This window comes from Stegodyphus dumicola, chromosome X1, assembly GCF_044657685.1.
Source record: "Stegodyphus dumicola isolate Sdum_Otavi_A_Nest chromosome X1, ASM4465768v1".
Taxonomy (NCBI): Eukaryota; Metazoa; Arthropoda; class Arachnida; order Araneae; family Eresidae; genus Stegodyphus; species Stegodyphus dumicola.
The window spans coordinates 160923316-160946156 of record NC_140780.1 but is presented as its reverse complement, the minus strand read 5'-3'; the positions used below and the strand labels follow the sequence as shown (position 1 = coordinate 160946156).

The following is a 22841-nucleotide window of genomic DNA, read 5'->3' as shown; positions in this document are numbered from 1 at the left end:
GTACATAAAGATTTAGAATCAGTTTCTCAAGGTTTTCTTCACATTGACAGAGATCGGAAGCAACTCAAACCCCCATATGAAGGTCCGTATTTGGTTATCAATTGTTTACCAAAATATTTTACTCTCAGGCAAAAGAATAAACAAGTGAATGCATCAATAGACAGATTGAAGCCAGTATATATTCTGCCACAACAAATCCCTGAATAAGAGAAACTTATGGCTTCAAATTGTGTAAATAATAAGCATACGCTGATTGAAATTCAAACTAAAATAACTGTGGCTCAACCTAAAATCAAATCAGCTTTAAGACAATCTCTAACTGGCAGAATTCTTAAGACACCACTGCAATTCAAAAACTGACACTTTGTTTATACATTAATTTTGTCATTATTTTGATGATAAGCACCGTTACTTTTCCAATCTTTCTAACGTAACGTTCATTACTGGAAGGGGAGTGAATGTAATGGCATAAAATGTAAACAATTAGTTTTGAAAGTAACTCGCAAATATTTTAATACTTATAAATGTTTAATTTGCATATTACTGCATTATCGTTTTTGGCAACAATTTTTATCTTTAGAATCCGATTTGCTTTTAAAAACAGAAGATGAGTTTTTTTTACTAATGAGTTTGTGAATAAAATTGCATTTGGTGTTGATATGGTAATCTTCTTATTTTATTGTAAGATTTTGTCTATATCTTATTACATTGTATCGACCGAGGATTCACAACAGTTGTACTTAATGAAACTTTGAGGGACTGGTTAATAAAAAAAATTAAATAATTGTTATATTTAGTATGCTGAAGAATTTTCACACAAGTAATTCATAAGTTTTCAACGTCTAAAAATATGTTATTAATATTATCATAAAGTTTTATTATTTTAGAATCATAATCTGGTAACTGTAAAAAAAACTACTGAAGTACCAATATTGCTCATTTTTAATTAATGAAAATAGTATTATGAGTTGGCTATCTGTCAATATTGAAGGACACTAATTGCATAGGATTCTGTATATAAGATATCATCTTTGAAGTTTTTGTCACACTCCAAATATTTTGCTTTTACAGTCACTGAATATGATTCTGAATTTTTGTATCAAATATGTCTGTCAATTTTTGTCATATGAGAATGAAACATTTTTATGTTTTTATAATGAGTACAAAATTTTTTTAAATGTAACTACAGGGACCTAAGGAACATGCAAAGAATTAAGATTTTGTAATTTTCAGAAAAATTATTTCTTTATATTTAAAAGAGCAGAAACAATTCTTTCCATCACTGTCCAACAACCGGAATGATCTAAAATCTGGACCTCAAAACCTCCAACAACGTTTTCCTCATAGGCTTTACACATGCGTATTTGATTCCCCCTACACGCATAATAAAACATCTGGAGAGTCCCGATTCTTAATTTCACTTCGACACTAAATTAAATACCTTTTCATTGAAGAAACACCATTTTAGCATAAATTTGGATGATCAGTAATTTGGCTCTGTTGCTGCGTATCTGCTTGGCACCCATCTCAAACCGAAACATTCCACATAGATACATCGATCTGACGCCAACCTGGCAAATCATTACTTTTATTACACTTTTCTTTCACCACCTCATAGTTATTAAAACATGACAACTTGAGTAATGACTCATGTAGCAATGCCTAAACATTTTTTATGTAAGTAATTGAATAATAAAGGAGTATGTTAAATGTTAACATTACGCTTGGCGATAATTACAGATTTAAGTTCAATGAGCTAAAAAATGACGACGAGGAAAAACTTACCAAATATTTTTTTCCATATGCTAAAAATAGATTTTTTGATGATACTCATAAACCCAAAGATTACATTTAGGGCTATTTGAATTAAGAATAACTGATTTGTTATTCACATAAACCCAGAACCAGCACAAGGGCTTGTATGGCCGCACCGAGATGCAGAGTTCAGGACGCACAGAGACTGCATCAGGTGGTAAGATATTTAGCACAGGCCCTCAATAAGGCTTAAGTATATAAGAGAATTTATTCAGAACTCTGATAAGCCTTAAGCATGTGCAAGAAATAGACATAAGTATAATAAATAACTAAACTAATACAATTCAGGCTTAATTGCCTCAGTGCGCAATAGAAGCAAGATAAAATTTAACGGAAGAACTTGTTGTTAGTCACCAAGCTCTTGATGCATAGCCAAATATGTATAGTGAAGAACAGCTAAAATTGATGATGATAGCTGCGAATTTTAAAGGTTTTCAGATATCGCAAAACAAAGGTAAAATTTTCCAATTAACAGATTTTGTAAAGAAATGTGGAGAAGCAGTAATAAATGCTGATGATATAAAAGAAGTTTTTCATTGTGATGACAATTCTCCTCAATCATCAATCAATTAACGAATGGTGAAATCTGTAGTATGGTGCTGATTTAGAAAATACCTCTACCAATAGTGAAGAAAGTGACAGAGAAGTTACTGAAAATGAAAAAAATTCGATTGACAAGTTAGTCGAAATTCTTGACACAGCAGTTACAGGACTTCAACAATGTAACTAAACAAGAGATTATGTCTGTCTACAGAAATAAAGACAAAGTATTAGCACAAAAAAAAAAAAAAAAAAAAAAAAAAAAAAAAAATCTTAAACAACTTACATTGAAAGAAGTGTTTAATAAGGTAAACAAATAAATACAGTACAAATTCCATAATCCGGACCTCAAAGTCTCAAACTTTTTTTTTGTATACTTTACGCATGCGCGTTTAATGTATAATGGATGGTATAAGCTAGGCTAAAATTATTTTAACTGATTCTAAGGCATTTCAGTTAATGTTGCAGATTGCGCTGTTCCTTAATCTTCTAATTGGATCCGTCTTATTTTTTGCAGACTGTTAGAGTAATTTTATAAAAAGAAAGCTTGAATTTTCGATTATGTAAAGAGTTTCCAATTCTGAAACTGCAAAAGGATCTACAAAGTGAATGCATGTTTTAATGTCCATCAAACAAAAAGTGGAAAAATTTCGATTGACAAGTTAGTCGGTATTCTCGACACAGCAATTACAAGACTTGAACAGTGGAACTTTGTAACTGAACAAGAAATTATGTCTGTTTATAGAAATAAAGAGAAAGTATTAGCACAAAAAACGAAGCAACTTAAACAACTTACATTGAAAGAAATGTTTAATAAAGTAAACAAATAAATACTAAGCTTTTCTTTTGTAAATTTTGATACCCTTTAGATCCTAATTTCTCTTTATTTCATAAATTACTGTTTCGTATTTTTAATTGTATAATTTCTGCATGCCATCTTACCAGATTTAAATTGAAGATCTATAATCCGGAATTGCCGAAGTTCGGACGAGTCTGGATTACGGACTTTGTACTTTATTAAGCTTTTTTTGTAAATTTTGATACCCTTTAGATCATAAATACTTTATTATTTCCTAAATCACGATTTCATATTTTTAATTTTATAATTTCTACATGCCATCTTGCTAGATTTAAACTGATGATCTAATATCCGGAAAAATTCCAAATCCAGAATCGCTGAAGTCCCGACAAGTCCGGATTTCGGACTTTGTATTGTATATGTCTGTGACTAAGAGTCGTGAAAATAAAGGCCAGGTAAGGACTTTTTCAGACACGGCCGTATTTTAACAGGTAATATATTAAAATATTTGTTTCCTAATATTCTTTAATGACTTGAATACTATCTTAAGGAAATATCTTATGAATACTATCTTAAGGAAATAACAATTCTGACAACAAACAGTAAAATAACTAATTACACAAATCTAGCCTATGAATGTTGTTAAAATATAGATCTTCATTAGTTAAATCCAAAATGAGAAGCTAAATGTATTAATTATTAGTATTAGTTTTAGAGAATTTCTTTCCATATTACTCTAAATTTTATATTGTTAGTTTTAGAGAATTTCTTTCCATATTACTCTAAAATTCAGTCTGAGATCGATGCCAATCTCAGACTGAATTTTACTTATCTTAAAAATCAGATACATATTTATATAAACTGACACCAATTGGGCATAAATACAATGAAAGTTTTTAAAAAATACTTGTCATTGGCTACACATTATACTGCCTTAAACTACATATTTATGCACACAAAGTTAATATTCAGTCAGATAATTAAAAAAAAAAAAAAATGTTTTAAGTCTGACAGAAATAACCTCCTTTACTAAATATTTTAATGAAATACATGGGACAGCATTTTAAATGGTTCACATAAAATATGCTATGATATTCTTCAAAATTATTATAATTTGATAATAATTATGATTTCCTATAAGATATCCCTACTTGTAATCCTGAGCTAAAGAACTAAGCGCAGATTATCAGCTACAGAGTAAAATATTTTACTTTTGCTGAACCCTACATGTACAAAATGTTCACCTGGAGGTGTTGGGAGCTCATCAAAATTGACTTCTTTCCCAGCTTTAAAATCTCTGATTGCCACTTGATATTGCTAGGGTGAAAAAGAGATACACGTTCACAAAACACAAAGTTGCTCAAAAATACATGGCAAAAATGTAAAGGCAGATAGAAGGAATCTGTATTAGCAAATTTTGTAATGAAATGTGTGAGTAGAAATGGTTCATTGGTGTGTTACTGGGTGTTGTTGAGTAATAGGTAGAAGCATTCTGCTAGCATGGTTATCATTCCTTATTTCAAGCAGCATGCATCACTAAATAAACATGAAGCTGATCAACACGCATTTTATCGTTTATTTTACTGCTGCTAAAAAAGAAGGTACAGAGAATGATTCCCAAGTACCTCCTTTGAGCAGCTGCTCCATTTCTGTTCACAGTCCTGTAAATAAAATTCACATCAGTGAGCTCTGCATTCATGTAGCGATGTATATCACTCAAATTCCACACAGGGAATGATAAGTTACTCAACCAGTGTGCTTTTAGCTACCCCTCAACAGTACCCAATATCACTTCAATGCACAATCACCCTATAGTATACATTAAAATTTACAGGCAGGTACTTAGATAATTAAAAAAGCAAGAAAAATATAATAATATCCAAACTGGAAACAAACCAGCTTACAAAATGGAAACAAAACAAATGTAAAAATCTATAAAAGCTATGTGCTCTACTTTGAATGAAAAACGTTAAATCTTCCAAACTGGAAGCATTTAATGTAATTTCTACTTAATCTTTTCTTTTGCCAGTACATAAAAGATAATAAAAAAAAACAGATTAAAAAAAAAAAAAGTCAATTTTTTTAACTATAACATATTTTCTTTCTGTTACATGAAATATTTACATTTTTTCTAAGTTATGAGTATTTTAAATTTTAAACATTCTTCTTTTCGCAAACACATAATTTTACACATACACACAAGAGGAAGAGTATCATAAAATACGAGCGGATTTCCTAATTTTTGAGATTCCCAATAAAAATTAGATCTGAATGTTTTTACATAGAATTTTGTTTAAAATCTTTAAAGCTTTAATAAGATACTTAGGCAAATCATTAAGGAAGGATAAATTACTGAAATTATAGCATGAAAGGATACAACAATGCTGAACATTTGAATATGGATCTCAGTGTACAAGAAAGTTTGCTACAATGGGCAGATAGCTGATTGATTGCATGCTGAATGATTTCAAACCAATTAGTCAGCCCAGAATATGTTTCAACCAACTGACTGGCATCTCTGTAACAAGGCACCCCTTAAGAAAAATTGCACATTGGTAGAAATGCACAGCCTGCAGATGTTTATGATGTAAACCTGGATATTCAGATCAATGATCATCAACACTGACTTCAGCAAACAATACTAGATGAGACCTGGAATGGCTAGAAGTCATTTAAATGTGAACTTTCACAGTAAAACTCATAACAAGATTTCTTAATCAAAATTTAGACTTGAAAGATGAAAGATATTTTAGTAAGGCTTTTTACCTCCAGATATGAATGCATGAATGTACCGACACATCTTAAGACTACTTTTCCTAAACTAAGAAAAGTTCTCTCTCTGTAATATAGCACATGTGGTTTCAGCAAAGGAACACCATCCCATTTTTCCTGTTGTATTTGTGTCTGCTTTAATTCAGAATTCCCATAACAGAGAGCTGGATTGTTTATTGCTTATGGCTGGATTGTTTATTCCCCTGTTCAATTTTTTTTTTTTTTTTTTTTTTTGAGAGGGAAGCTGCACAAAAAGCTTGGTGGATGAGAAACAATAAATAACAAATAACGTACAGAAATTTCTAATGAGGAGGAATTTCACATAATATGCAATACTCTAATAAATTTTGAAAGAACATAGTGTTCTCTGATGAGATGAATCTGTGGTTATATTGCAACTAACAGTTGAATAGTTATTGTAATATTAAGTTATGGATTATCAATAAAAACAAAACCATTTTGGTTCAATTAATAAAAGTTTTGTTTAATGCAGCTTTCAGACTATGATACTAATCTTAACCAATGATTAATCGTTCCGATAAACTAATTGATTCACTAGATTAACTTGTAACAGTAATTTTCATAAGACAGTAATGTTAGTTATGTTATTATAAATAGTTTAGTATAGCTATTCATATGTGCTTTAAATTGTTAAGTTCTTGTTTTTTAAGTTGTTTTAAACTCTCTTTTCAGAAAGGGTACACACCACATTATTTTCCTCTTTTGATTTTTAAAAAAGAAAGAAAACCAAATAAACACATGAATAAATACAGTTCTCTGTTTCAAGAAATTTTTATATTTAAATATTTCCACAGTATTCTATACTTTGATTATTCTTTGAAGTCGCCTAACTTTCCCACTGTTTCTCTCCAACTCAGCAGCTTCTTTCGTCTTAGTGTACTTCTCAAGTCTTTGTTGCAGTGCTTCAAGAATTGTAGTAGGAGGTGGCGGAGCATCAAAAATTGCAGGATCTTCTGGCTCTAAAAGCATGCATAACAAAGCATATTAAATAAAATGAGAGAAAGAAAAGTAAAAAATAACTTTTATGAGTAACAGATTATCAACACAGTTGCTCACATCTCTCAAATAACAAACCATTACTTATGTAAAATAATTTGTGCATCAAAAGCTACCTCATAAAAATGATAAATGTCACACTAATGCTTTTTTAATTCCCAAGATTCTAAAATAAGCTGTAGTTTCAATATAAGATTTCTTTAGAAAACTCAGCAAAATCTTTTCTAAATTTATCATAATAATATAAAACTGCTATTACAAATTAAAATTCATTCAAAAAATCCCACTCTACATAAAAACACTTTTCTAGTACAATCTAAGAGAAGTACATGTTAATATGTTCATACTTGCCAACCTATGACACTCAAAAATCAGGAGATTTTTTTTAAGAAATCAGGAGATTTTTCATAATGTTAAAAAGACTTTTTAAATGATAAAAATATAGTTTTTAATAATGAATTAACTTTAAATAGTAACTAATTCTTAAATGCAAGCAACACAAAAATACCCTACACATAAAAAACATTTTTATTACTTGCATCGTTTAAGGGAAAAAAAAAAAAAAAGACACTTTAATTAGTTTTCGTACAAATGTTATAAACAGTGGCAGATTTTGCTTTCTTTAAGAAAGAAACTTCATAATTTTGTTCACAGCAATTGCCACGTAGGCCTGTTTTCGCTAATAGAAGTTTTTCGAATGTGTCATCACTAATATTAGATCTACATTTAGTCCTCCTTTTCGCAACAATTCCATCAGCACATTTCACTTTTCCAATTAAACTCCACTGGGTGTCAATCCTAGCTGATTTTATAACTTCATTCAAGTTTTCTAATTGTAAACTGCTGTTATGCAGCTGTTAGAAAACTTGAATGAAGACTTGGATGGATTGTTTCAATTTTTCCTTCCTTTTAGAACTCCTTTCAAGATAATAATAAATATCAACAATGTGTTCATCCACATTTATTGGTAAAGAAGCTGCCTTTTTTCAGCTGCTAAATTTAAGAGGTGACAGGTGCACCTCATAATCTGAACTTTCCTTTTCTTAAGATGCCTGCAACACCAGTCTTCCAAGCCTACCAATACTGGTGCATTATCGGCACCAAGTGCTAAGCAATTATCCAGAGGGCCTGCATTTTCTTTTAAAGTTTTAATAATTAGCTGTCCTATATTAAAGCCTGTCAAATGTCCTTCTAAAGTAGGAACATAAAGTAAACTGCACTCAATTTTTGAAGACTCTGGATCAAAAAAAAAAAAAACAACAATTGGATACAGTTTTGAATCGGTATTATTACTTCCATCCGTAGAGAGGCAGAAAGAAGCTGTTTTAAAGCAATCAATAACTGAAGATTTATTTTTCAAACCCATTTCTTTAACAATTGATCCTGTTTTGATTTTTGCACCTTGAGTATTTTTTAGCGATTTCACTATCGGGAAACATTTTTCTAAATAAAGCTGCAGCGTGATCTGATGCATTCAGTGGCAGGATGTGCTCCAGTAAAAAGGCAGAGAACAGACATTCTGCATTAATAACTTTTTGGTCCTTTGTTTCCAAAGAAAAATTTAGTTTTTCATTTTTTAAAAAACAACTCATGTTATCCTTGTGTTTTTGCGTATGTACATGTTTGATAACATCCGCCCTTCCACCATGCGAAATCGAAAAATCGCAATGACGGGCAGTACACATCGCAAATTTATTACATTTCTTTGAGGAAATAATGGAAGGAAAGTCAACTGTGTACGATTTTTGAAACGTACACGAGTATTTCACTTTCTCCCAGACGTAACAAAAGATGATATTTATAAAACTATTTCCCTAAGGCACGTGTACTCACACAACTCTGGACAAAATGAACGAAATAACAAAAGCACGTCCAAATAACAACTTGCTTTGTCCTCATTGGCTAATATATGCCAGCTGACACGCAGTGGAGCTCGAAGCCCATTGGAGAACTGGAGAAAGACATTTCTGGATACGTATAATGCTTTCACTCACAAAGCAGAAGCTATCTGATTAGCAAGATTTTGTTTTAGATATAATGTAGAATAATTCAATTGCTTTCAGACGTCCAAAAGCACTTTTTTTTATTCATATAACAAAGTATTAAGCCAAGTTGCATAAAAGTCGTGAGAAATTTTAAGAATAAGAAAAAGTCGGGAGATATATATTGTAAATCGTGTTGGCGGGAGAGCGGTTGAAAATCGGGAGAGTTGACAACTCTGTATGTTTCTGTAATAAATAGCAACGTGCAATCTAAGAAAATGTACATATAATACAGAAAACAATATCAAGAATGTGAGACTTAGCTATATGCTAAATTTCATTTAAAATTAAGAAAATTTTTTTACATAAGTTGTACGGATTTTAAGTTTTACTAACGTTTATTTTAGTTTTAAAACTCTGCCATCCTCTCTTAGTTTCCATTTTCGGCCAGAATAAGCACGAGTAGGAATTGTTTATGCTAATGAGATTGCAAACTGTATAGATATTTAAGGTGTGGCTTTTAGCCAAGACAAAAGACAGCCTTCTTGCTGCCCTGCCATTAGTGTGCTTTTCAGTCAGTTCATGTCTGCCTTTAAGGCCAGAACTTAGTTTGTACTGATATACTAATTGCATTTCGCTCACTACATACGTAGTGCCAAAAGACCAATCTTCATGTTACTAATCTCTGTAAAGCATTTAAGTTTAGTTCTTATTTAGTTAAGCTAGTGTATCTCTTATTTTCTATGTTTTAGACCATAAGTGCTGATCTCTGTATCCCGGAGTGCGGGAGTGGCTGTACACTGTGAAAAATAAAGGGTAAAGTTAACACTTCTTAGTGGTGTTGTTTGTCCTACACACACACAAGCATACTTTGAATAAGCTCCCTGCTCCCATTCAGTATTACTAAATGTTTTCAAAGGCAAGAATAGCAGCCCTGACAAAGTAACATTTTAAATTAATGTTGCTTATACAAAAATACTTTGCATTTCTGGACCTTATTTTATTAGGTTTTTCATTTATGCTTCAATCCCACAGCTTTTTGAAAATAGCTCAACATTCTGAAAGGTGTTATTGTTTCACATTGTTATCATTCTACCATAAATTGACATCAAAAACTAAACTTTATGAAACTTTCAAAACATCCATCTCATTCAAATCATTGAACCATGGATGCTCCAGTTTCATCCATTTGTCTGACATTCATCCTTGCATTTGGCAATCTAATTTCCAGACATTTCAATTATAGTTTTCCAGTTTCCTTTAATCCTATTAATAAGATCAAATTCTCATCTATAAAGGACAAAAGATCTTCATTTCCGAGGCATTAATAAAATCCCTTCCGAGAGCGATCTTGCTTATCCTGCAGATCTTCAAAACTTAGACTGAAGGAAGAAATTAGATTTGTGAAACAAAAGGAAGTCAAAAGGCTTTCAAATGCTTCCCATTTTTGCAATAAAATTCAGAATTTTCACTGTTTGGAAGCCAAAATTATCACTCGCTTTAATTCATCTTTCAATTTAGATAAGAATCTCCAGAAATCCTTTTATCCAATAATTTGTCAGTAACATTTGTGTACTATCACAGAGAAAACCTGTTCTGAGCCCCTTCTTCACCTTCAACTTGACTTCATATTCCACCATGAACTGAAATACTACAACTTACTCTTATTGTAATAATAAAACTTTGAACAATGTTGGACTACTAAAAAAAAGTGCCTGCAGCAATATTTTCATCATGATTTATATTAATTTTTATACTTAACTACTGTTTAAAATGAAAATCATACTCTGAATCTCATTTAGAATTCTGACACACATTAGGTTAACAATTTTTATTTCTTCTGATAGTGAAATTTAATAATCTAATGGCTTAATAACATTATAGAGTATATTTTAATGCTGCAATGTTTAGGAAGATACTGGTAGAAAAATTAGTTTTGATCTTTTCCAAAATTACTTAAATTATTCATCACATGAACATTACATTATATTTTTATTATTAAAATTTCTTTAAAATCTATGCAATTCCATTTCCTTAGTGACTGTTCTTGTAAGACTTGATAACTTAAACATGTTTATTACTTTGAATATGTTGACTTCTGAACTTAGTGATGCAAAATCACATGAAAAAAGAATAAACAGAATACTGCAGTAACTGATAATAAGGCTCATCTGTGAATATAACCACATGCTAAATGTTACATTTTGTATTATTTTAAAATCTATATGACAGTTACAATTAATATTAATCATATTAGTGTACTAAAATATAATTTACATTCTACTGATTCTGAAACAGTGTGCAAATGATTTTACCACTTAAAGAGATGATACCCTTCTGAATAATTTTGACATAGCTCATATGAAACGATTGCTTTATCAACTTAACAACCACGACCTTTTCTCAAAGGAATAGTATGGATTCAGGAGAGGTTAGAGCACAACAAATCAGGTTCTCTACCTCTGCCAGAAGATCAGATACGCTCAAAACCTGAGTGCGACTAATCATACAGCGACTGCTTTTCTGGATCTGTCAAAAGCCTTTGACAGGATCTGGAAACATAAACTGATTGTTAAAATATACAAGGATTTTGGTATTGATGGAAAGGCTATATCTTGGATCTATGATTTCTTGACTGTTCAGACTCAAGTTCAATACTACCATGTCATATAGCTTTAACATGAGTCAGGGAGTACTTACTACAAGGCCCAGTGTTAAGCCCTATTCTTTTCTCTCCGTATTTGGCTGGTGTTGAAAAGGTAAATAAAGAGACGTGAGGTCAGTATACATACAGATGATATTGCCCTCTGGAGCTCTGGATCAGATGACGATAAAATTGAGTCTAATATTAAGTTTACCCTAGCAGATATGTGAAGCTCTTACAAAGATCATAAGCTGACTTTTAATCAATCTAAATCTATTGTCAGTTTTTTAACTACTAATAAACGGTTGTATAATTATCATACAAAAATTTTTATTGCTGATATGCCTCTCAAATTTAAGAAGCATCTTTAATATCTTGGTTTTACTCTACACCCTGAATTCACTAGCAACAAGCATGTGGAGGCATTAGTGCTTAAGAGTAGGAAATAGCTTAGTATACTGAAATATATCCCAGGACGGGATTGGGGTACTGACGCAGGAACTTTAAGAGCTACCTATCTGGCTATTATCCATTCCATTTTGGAATACAGCCTTCCTATTTACTGCTGTGCTTCAACAACTAACCTCCAGAAATTGGACAGAGTACAGCTTAGCACCTCTCATGTTATAACTGGCTTATGTAACAGCTGCGCAAATATTACTGTGTTATCTGAGGTGGACCTTCAACCTCTCAGTCTCAGAAGGAACTTGAACCTAGTGAAGTATTACAACAAACTTTACAGCTACGGTTCCCTAAATCGTACCTTGAATTTATTGCGGCATTGACACAATAATAAAAGACTTAAGTAATACAGTATGTTTAATCAGATTAAGCACAAATTACTTGACCCTAAAGTAGAACAATGCTTCTTGAAGCAATGCACTAACCCCTCAGTGGGTCTTCTAAGTGTCAGTTTCCATACTGAACTTCTGTGAAGGGTCACAAGGAAAAATGACATGCCGATTTGCCTTTGAGAATTTGCCCTCGAAATTATAAATAACATCTCAAACAACACTACGCTTATGTATACTGATGGTAGCAAAAATGTAGATTCTTACGTTGGTAGTGAAGTACTTATCAGATATCCCAATGGAAATATCAAAATCAAGAAAAGAATTCCTGACTTTAGCTCAGTTTTTAAAAGTGAACTCTTTACTATCGATGAGGGACTGAGCTATATAATGCCATTTTCAGACCCTAAAGCCATCTGGATTATGACTGATAGTCATAGTGCTATCCAACATTTGTCAAACTGGTGTAACGGTGACAAAATTGGAACTTCAATCCTCTTGTCATGTGCACAATCAGTGGATTCCCTCCCCCGCACACATTTGAGCAAAAAACACTCGGTTTGTCCAAAATGTAACACTGAGCAGGCTTCTCCAACACATATTCTTAGATGTCTGGGTTTGTCCTACGATGACATGGTTAAGTATCCTATGACTTTTTGAAGGTGAATAAACTCATGGATCTCATCCATCAGAATCTGGACTTGAGCATTAGTAACAATAACATAATTTTAAAATTTTCTTGTAAAATTCCGCATACATTCAAAAGGGGGAAAACTAACCATTAAGAGAAATTTCTCCTCCAGCTGAAGTCTGGGTCTCATCATGACCCTTTTTCTGAGAATCAGTTTTGATAACTATGCTGCTTGAATCTAAAATAGGAATTTTAAAAGAAATTAAAGAAAAAAATTCAACATAAATTAGACTTGAATTTAAATAAACTCATGCCCATAAATTAAGGATAATTCGTAGTCATGCGGAAATCAAACTCTAAAATAAATATATCACCTGTAAAATCACTACACACATTTTCAAGAATCATATGCAAATTTCAGGAAGTAACCAGATGACACCGATGGTACGTCACAATGACGAGAGTGTAAGAGAGTGATATATAAGGAATACAGGCAAAGAAGTAAAATTGCTCGCAGGTGCTTTATAAGCATTTCAGTGCAATAACCGAATAGTTATGACACAAAGGACACATTTGGATGATTTTTTACGTGGTAGAATTATTGGCCGTCTGGAATATGGTTTTTTGTAAATAGGTTGGTTTTGTAATTTGCTCCAGGGAGAAAAAATCGCTCATTTTTTTTTAATAATATCAAACACATAGCATCTTTTTTTTCTCTTTACCTTTTGTTTAATAAATAAGCTTTACAAATAAGTCAAATTTGTTTTGCTTCTAACTCTTCCTTTTCTTGATTTTGCATTATCCTTAATTTATGGACATGAGTGTATTTGTTTACATAAATCCATTATGAAATTTCAAAAATCACATAAAATGCAGTAACACATAATTATCAGTTCCAGTGTCTGAGCTTGTCAAAAATACAGGAATTTGAAATTTTAAGCATGACTCAATAATCTCCACATGTATAACATACTTACACTACCCCCAAAAAATTCTATAACATCTGAACTTTAATATACCTTGCTATAAAAAAGGGTTGGCAATGTGGCACATTTCAGATGCACCTTCACTACAAGTGTCTCAAAACAGTTAAGCAAAATACCATCTCATACAGCATGGCTGGCACTCTATGGAATGAACATCATGCACATGCACATGGACATGAACAAATATCCTTTCTCCCAAACATGCTAATGCACAGTGAGTCAAAAAAGAGACCGTTTTCCATCTTTTCTTGATCTAGCTGGCCAATCAAACAAACGTTAAATGGCATTTTTCATATTTAAAATTATAAATTAGTATACATATTAGATGCATGTCTAACATATATATTTTGACGCAGAATTAAACTTTTCAGAAATGACATGTCGATTTCTTTCCCCACAGTTTGATTCCAGTAACAAGTTATGCATAAATACCAAATTCAGTAAAAATCAAACAAGCTATTTCAGGGGCATTCACACCTAATACTTGGCACTAATTTTCAACCTAGCATGGGGAAAAAATTACATGGCATAATTTTTAATTTATGTAGCCTCAACTTTCTCTTTCTTTCCTTTAAAAAAATTCAAGGAATGATGATGCTCTAAATCTTTCAGAATTTTAAAACTTGTACTATTTACTTTGCAATTTTAACATAAAACTTCCACAATTTGTGGCAAAGCATGTTTTATGTATGCAGATGATTGAGTTGTGTAAAGTTTCAAAATCCTAGATGATAAGATCAGCTATTGAAATGAATAATTGTTTTAAATACTGGTTTTTTAAATGTATTTTAAAAAATAATTCAGATGTCAAAATATATTTAGAGGACACTTTAGGAGGAAATGTCTTTAAATTTCATGCCATATCAAAGATTAACTTTTTGAAGACGGGAGGCCATTATAGTGGCCATAGAGTCCTCTGTTTGAAATGACGGGGTTGTCCACTTTAGTGGCCAAGTCTTTTTCCTCCATTTTCCAGGCTGAAAGAGTGGGGTGATAAATTTGATGTCCCTTTGGTTTTAAGCACTTATCTCTTTCAAAGGCCTTTGTGTTAAGAATCCGGTTTTCCCCAATTTTTCTCTTTTAGTTCTTGTAGCTACATAGCTACAGAATTCACAATAACTGTGTTTGCAAATTGTAAACAGAGCCTTGTGTTGCTTTAGAATACAGCATATTTTCATAAGTTTTTTAAGAATTATTTTGACATTTTTCTAGCAATAGGCCGAAAAGGAAAAGAGGTCTGTCTGCAGAAGAAATAAAAAAACTTCTTCGAGAGCTTGATGATGAAATATATACACATACATATATCTGTATGTTTATACATGTATGCGTACATCCACACGCAAACACATATATATAAATGCATATGTGTGCCTGTGTGTGTACATGTACATGTCTATATATATGTTATTCCCATTTAAGGGTACACATGCTTTCCGCTTTATGTGCATATCTGCACTTATACCATATTATATCAGTGCAGACATATGTACTACATGGATATGTAGGTATACATTTCCATAAATAAATATAAGTTCCTGCGTACTTGTACACATGTAGAAGCAGTTTTTCTTACATTCTAATCAGTTCATTCTTAATGATTCTGTCTGTCTTTATTTCCATATATATCTGTTTATGCTGAAGTGACCTTCACACATGGAAGTTTACTGTGATGGTACTGTTATTCAAACAAATCACAAGAACATAAATATAAATTTCGTGTCAAAAGAAACAACAGTAGTTTTACAATTGCAGTCTGAAACCTGGAAATCGTAAATATCCTAAAACTAGTCAATCAGTTTGAAAGGCCATACTTCTCTAGCCATTAGATTCCAGATGTACTGTTATTTTAAAAGGTACCTCCGTATCAATGTCTCGATTTCGCGGTCAAATAATTTTGAAGTAAGATGTTCAAAATGGATTAGAGGAGCATTTGTGAAATTTCACTGTCCGTTGAGCTCCGAGAATACAAACAGGATGTAAAAGCTCTCAAATAATGTACAAATCATTGTTCTAAGACAACACATATTCCCCCTCTGAATTTCTGAACCTTGACCTTTTAAGTAATTGAATGCCTTTGTTATTCATTAGACATATATCTCAGGAACTACCTTCAAGGACAAATTCCTGCGGGCATGCCTTGGGCACTCAGTTATGAAATAGTTTCGATACAATAGCATAAGTTAATGGTGTTAATGAAACCAATGAAAAGCTGCCAAATTTTCAATTAAAAAAGAGAAAAACAGTTAATTCAACTGTGCCAGTATAGATTTCGCATGACCTGACTGATGATTTTTTGAGTAACTGCAAGTAAAGATACTCGCTAACATATCGTACAATTTAAATTCCACCATATAAAATATGCCGCCGTGGTTGACGTCAAACCTGCTACAAAGACAGTCTGGAGTTGAAACGAACTGGCTTAAACAATAGAGGAAATAGAAAAATTCACAGGCAACGACAATTTCAAACAGGAGAGAATTTTGCTGACCGACCAGCTGAAATGATCTGGAAATTTCTCTTAATGTGCTAAATTATGTAACATAAATATAGAATAACATAATATGTATGGAAGACAACAACTAATTATCGTGTAACTTTTGTCCCACAGTTTTTGCAGACACTATGCATAACAAACAATTTTCCCTTCAATTTGAAAAACTCTTTGCACTAAGAAATTACCTAAATTTTGATACCTGAGTGAACACGTTCCCTTAGTTTTCGAAATTTAGTTTTAGACAAATGGAATTTACGTTTTGAATTATGGGCTTGCATACTAAATAATTCAACATTTTTAATGACTTAAATTCATTCTATTATTAATACTTGAAATATATCACTTACTAATTTTCAATAAACAGTATAAAATGGTACATGATTAAATAATCTTTTTTTTTTTAAATTTTTAAAACTAAAATATTCTAAAAAACAGTTTTTGAGTGTCTGTTTTATTATGAATTAATTTGGGAAAAGAATTGAATTTTGATTAGTAGCACTTATATAGTTGGACATTGCAGTACCAACAGTCTACAATAAAATTAAATTATTTTTAATTAAACCAGTTATATTCTAATTTGCTAAAGTTTCCTCCTTAAATAGTACGTGATCAAGCAGATTTTGAATAATTATGTAAAATTAAAGTTTCATTACGCCTATAGAGCATAATTTTAACAGTTCCACTGAACTTTAATATTTAATCATGTCTTTAGCTTTAAGCGTTTATTTTTTAATTATTCTCTGTATGGAAGAAAGTTCAAAGATAATTGAACTTAAATTAATAAAAAATTAATTAAAAAAGAATTCAAATTTTCACAGTTTTCCCATTTGTCTCTGCATTTCTTTTCGAAGTGCAGAATAGTATGAAAAGAGTATTAAAACATTAGAAAATTTGTTTGAGCTTGAATAATATTAATAGAAGTATGTAACAAGAGGCTTGCAACATACATGCTGCAATAAAATATTATCCTCAACTTTAGATTTAATTTCAGATGCCGATATTAATATACAAAAGAGTTACAATTAAAAATTTTAATATCGATAAATAAAAATTATTACATACAGCATTAAAAATAATTGCACTTAAGGCATAATACATTTAATTTATTTTAAGGTATGAAATTATACTTGTTGCAAAATTCTATTCAGAAGTACAAATAAATTTTTTTTAATGATTCACATTTTTAATTGATGAATAGCATACTTTTGTAATACTTATGATCAGGACTATGGCTAGGACTTGTACTCATCTGTGAATTCAAGATGGCAAAGAGACAGAGATAAGGAGCCATTCAACATCTAGTAATTCTTTCTTCCTTTCCATGTTACAGGAATATTATATTTAAAACAAACCTACTGTTTAAATCATTTTATTTAATTTTTACATGTAATAAATCTCTCACAGAATTTTCATTTGCTAATATGCACAAGTTATAAGCTAACTTATACATATAAGTTATATTTAAGTTCATACATATAAGTTGTCTTTTGATTACGAATTTCGATTTCTTAAATGATTATTACTTAACACCATCAACACACAAAATCAAAAATATCTTAAACAGAATCAATAAGTTAAAAATATTATATTATTAAAGGCTGTGAACTGGATAGTGCAAGTTTAGCCTATATGGTATCAACTAGGAAAACTGAAGTCGTTTTATCCTACCTTTTTAGGTTTAATTGACCCCAGCTGCAGTTGATCACATATCTCACCATAGACTTCAATACATATACAGTACAAAGTCCAAGTCCAGGACGTCCAATATCCGGAATGATCTAAAATCCGGACCTCAAAGCCTCAAACTTTTTTTTTTTTTTTTTTTTTTTTGCTAAAGTATTTGCATTTGATTTTACCTTCCATAAAAAAAAAAAAAAAAAAAAAAACACATGGAGAATCCTGATTCTTAATTTCACTTAGGCACTAAATAAAATACCTTGTTATTGAAGAAACAATCATGTAAGCATAAATTTGCGAGATTAATAATTTGGCTCCGTTGCTATGTGTCTGCTTGGCATACATCTCAGCGAGAAACATTCTACATACATATATCGTCGATATGACGCCAACCTGGTGAATCATTATTTATTATATTTTCCATTCATCACTGCAAGTTTATCAATACATGACAGCTTCAGTAATGACTCATGCAGTGATGCTTAAGCAATTTTTTTTTATATTAGTAATTGAATAACAAGAGTATCGCAAGCTTTTACACTGATATTACGCTTGCCAATAATTACAGATTTAAATTAAATGCGCTAAGAAATGTTGACAAGGCAAAACTTTCTTTTCATTTGCTAAAAATAGATTTTATTAATGAAACTCATAGGCCAAAAGATTACATTTATTGCTATTTGAATTATAAATAACTGATATGTTATTCACATAAACCCAGAACCGGCGTTTTAGCTCGTATGGCCGCACTGGACGGCGGAATTTAGGGCAGTCAAAATTTTTGGAATTTGGAGAAACACCGAGTGGCAAAAATAAGGAATGACACATTTTTTACAATTTAGGGAAAGCACTGAGACCCAAAGTTTAGGGCAGTAAATATTTAGAACTTGGGAAGATACTCTGTAGCAGAATGTAGGACCCGCAGAGACTGCATCAAGTGGTATTTAGCGCCGGCCCTAGATAAGCCTTAAGTATATATGGAAATTTATTTATTCAAAATTCAAATTAGCCTTAAGCATGTGCAAGAAATAGACATAGGTATAATAATAATTAATAGAATTCGGTCTTAATTCAGTACACGATAGAAGCAAGAAAAAAATTAGCGGAACAACTTGCCTTTTGTTGCCAATCATATGATACATAGTCAATAATGTTTTGCTAGACATTATTAGCTGGCTAAAATTATCTTTACTGATTTTTCTAAGGAATTTCGGTTAATGCAGCAGACTGTGCTGCTTTTTAATCTTTTAATTTGATCCAGCTTATTATTTTCTGCAGACTGTTATTATTACAGTAACTTTATAAAAAATTAAAGCTTCAATTTTTTTATTATGTCGAAAAGAGTTTTTACTTCTGAAGCTGCTAAAGGATCTGCAAAGCGAAAGATAAAAAGTTCCATTAGATAAAAAGTGGAATTGCTGCAAAAAATCAATAAAGGCATATCAGTCTCAAAATTATGCATTGGAAAGTCAACTGTATATGAGATAAGAAAAAGAAACTTTTTGAGGATTCAGACACCCTAATCACAATGAATAACAGAAAAATTGTTCCTTATGCTAAGTGACGATCATGACAAAGTGATGATTGAATGGGTCAGACGGCATCGCAGCGAGGATGTGCCTTTGACGGGTCCAATGCTAATGGCTCAAGACAAAATATTTCATGAAGAAATGAACTTAAAAACTGAGTGCACATATTCGACAGGTTGGTTAACTAAATTTAAAAATCGCCATGGTATGCGGCAATTAAAAATTTCAGGTGCCCCAACATCAATCAGTTAACGGGCAGCGAAATCTGTAATTATGGTTTTAGATCCAGAAAATACCACTATCGACAGTGAATACACTGGCAGAGAGGTTATTGAAAACGAAAAAATTTCGATTGACAAGTTAGTTGGAATTCTTGACACAGCAATTACAGGACTTGAACCGTGAAACTTTGTAACTGAAAAAAAAAAAAAAAAAAAAAAAAAAAAATTATGTATGTTTATAGAATTAAAGAAAAAGTATTAGCACAAAAAATAAAGCAACTTAAACAACTTACATTGAAAGAAATTATTAAATATTAAGCTTTTGTTTTGTAAATTTTGATACCCTTTAGATTATAAATGCTCTTTATTTCATAAATTATGATTTCATATTTTAATTGTATAATTTCTGCATGCCATCTTACTAGAGTTAAGACTGATGATTTAATACCTGGAAAAATCCCAAAAACGGTATCGCTGAAGTCCTGACGAATCTGGATCTTAGACTTTGTACTGTATATCCTTTCTCTTATCATAATTCAATAATTTTTTGAAAGCATAACTATTTTTTTCCTTCATTACTTGTTTTTGATATATGTAAGATGCAAAAAATTACCACATTGTATTTTTAGTTATTCAAGACATCCAAGTAGCGAAGTGCATATATTATCTAAAAGCGCATAAAATACTTTATTTCCAAGTTTAGACACACTCTTAGAACCAAGTACACAAAACACCTTTCACATGATTGCTGAAAATGAAAATATAGATACTACATGCTCTTGATGAATACTATGACCTGCCACATGAGAAAAACTATCCATCAAGAAGTTACAATTTGGCATAAAATACAACATGCAACAAGCTTTTCATGCAAATCTTATAAAAAATATTTACATAAAGAGTATTTTACCAACTACCATACCAGAATAACTACTTGATTAAATACTACACAATTTTTATTGAAATTTTTTTAAATATTTTCCATTATTTGTGTTACAGAATATGACAGGATTAAGGTTCAATTTGAAACAAAACACAGTGATTCTCAAGTTCTTAAATAATGTAAATTAGATATATTAATTTTCCCCACACCTGTTTTGCATACATCAAGTACACAAAGAACTTGAAATAATATTTACTTGTTTTTTGAATATATATACTTTATTCCACTATTAAAACTACTGAATTTCATTTTGACTATGTAATAAAATTACAAATACAATAGAGTTTTTTCTAATGCACTTTCTAACAGAATTTTGTTATGTCAATTAAAATAATAATAATAAAAATTCTGTGGAATTTTGGGCCTTTATTTATACTGGACAAAATTTTGCCATTAAAATAAAGCTAAATTGAAAATCAGAAATAACCATGTCCTTTAACTATACAGAAGATCAAAATTATCTGAAACTGAATGTTCTTTAGATGAAGATACTACGTAAATCCAATATAAGGAATAATTTTCTTACCTAATATTTCATATAGCTTCTTAATCTTTTTGTGACCCCAAAAAATTAATGAATATTTTCCCTTTAACGTTTACTGTATGTGTCATAGGAACAAAAGCATTGCATTTTACATAATGACTCTTTTATATACCTGGGGAAGGATATATGCAATCTGCTGTCTCCACTATTTTCAGCAAAAATATTAGAGACTTCATTCTAAAATAAAATCATTATTTTTTTCTGTGTAAAAGTGACTGCAAATTTGAAAAGGATTTTTTAAATTTATAATTTTATTTATGAGTTCATAGAAGTCAGTCATACTACCTACATATGAATTTATTACCACAGCAGTAAAACCTAAATTTTTCAATGAAATACGAAATATTTTTTATTTTGCATAGTAATATTGCCTAGTGAAGTAATAACTAAGAATTTGACAAAAATGGGGGGGAAAAGTGAAGTAAAGCATTTGGAGTCTACATACTTAAAAAGCTGAATTTCATTAAAATATAAAATTTTGGGGATGTAGAGCCTTTCATGCTGCAAATCATTATAAATTTTACATAATCAACAGCTACATTCTTTCATTTTTATTTTAATCTCTCTTTTTAGTAATAGTGAACTATTTCAAGCAAAAACTAACACTCATTTATTTAAAGTATTTGTAGGTAAATGCAGAGGATACGTTAAAGAACATAAACAAATTTCTGCTTCAAAGTTAGCAGTTTATCATTTTTAATAACATTCTTAAAAAGTTTAATAGAATTAACAATTTTGTAAAAATTGTGTTAGTTTAATTTTAAAAAAATCACTTAATTTCTAATAAAATTGAGTCATTGGCATAATTTAAGGTATAGATTTGAATCATTAGAAAAAGAATTCGCAAGTCATTTCAGAAAAGGTCCAATTTTGTGTCAAAATATGTATGTTCAAGAAATATTATATGTAAATCTAATATCCTCACTCGTGCTTTCAAGACAAAGTGCAGACTAATTGGCCAGTCAAGGAAATTTCACTGACTGGCCAATCAATGGGAATACTGCCCCTTTTTGAGGAGGAAGGAAACTTACAATACATCCAATTCCTATACTTGACAATAAGCCCTTCAACTTTGTTGAAAGTTAGATGGGTTTCGTCAAATTGTTTTGAAACGTAAAACATATGACATTAAAGGGGAAAATCAATGTTGACTTCATGATTACAAAAAGAAAAAGCTGAATAGTTAGGAAAATAATATTTTTATGCTCATTCAAATTAAATGCTGGCATGAAATTACATTACATTTACCATGCACTCGTTCATGAATAAAATGGACACAACGTGCATAGTTTACTACGACACTTAATCGAAATGGAGCTAGCTACTACCATTCTTGTTTCAATTCAAACAGCTACAATCATTCCCGTTTTGAGATGCTAGTCACCCTCATTAGAATGGATGTTTTTAATTGACACACTCATCATTTTAAAAATATAAAATTAGTTACTTCCAATTA

General features: G+C 31.0%; 1 protein-coding gene across 2 annotated transcripts in view; it reads right to left on the bottom strand.

The window, feature by feature from the left end:
• The window catches only part of l(2)gd1 (lethal (2) giant discs 1), a 200315-nt gene that overhangs the window by 94105 nt on the left and 83369 nt on the right, over window positions 1-22841 (bottom strand). For both annotated transcript variants that reach the window (XM_035368889.2, XM_035368890.2), the window contains exons 9-11: window positions 13140-13229; window positions 6752-6906; window positions 4399-4471 (exon numbers count right to left, since the gene is read on the bottom strand). In XM_035368889.2, coding sequence (XP_035224780.2) covers window positions 4399-4471; window positions 6752-6906; window positions 13140-13229 — 318 coding nt within the window. The remainder of the gene's footprint in view (window positions 1-4398; window positions 4472-6751; window positions 6907-13139; window positions 13230-22841) is intronic.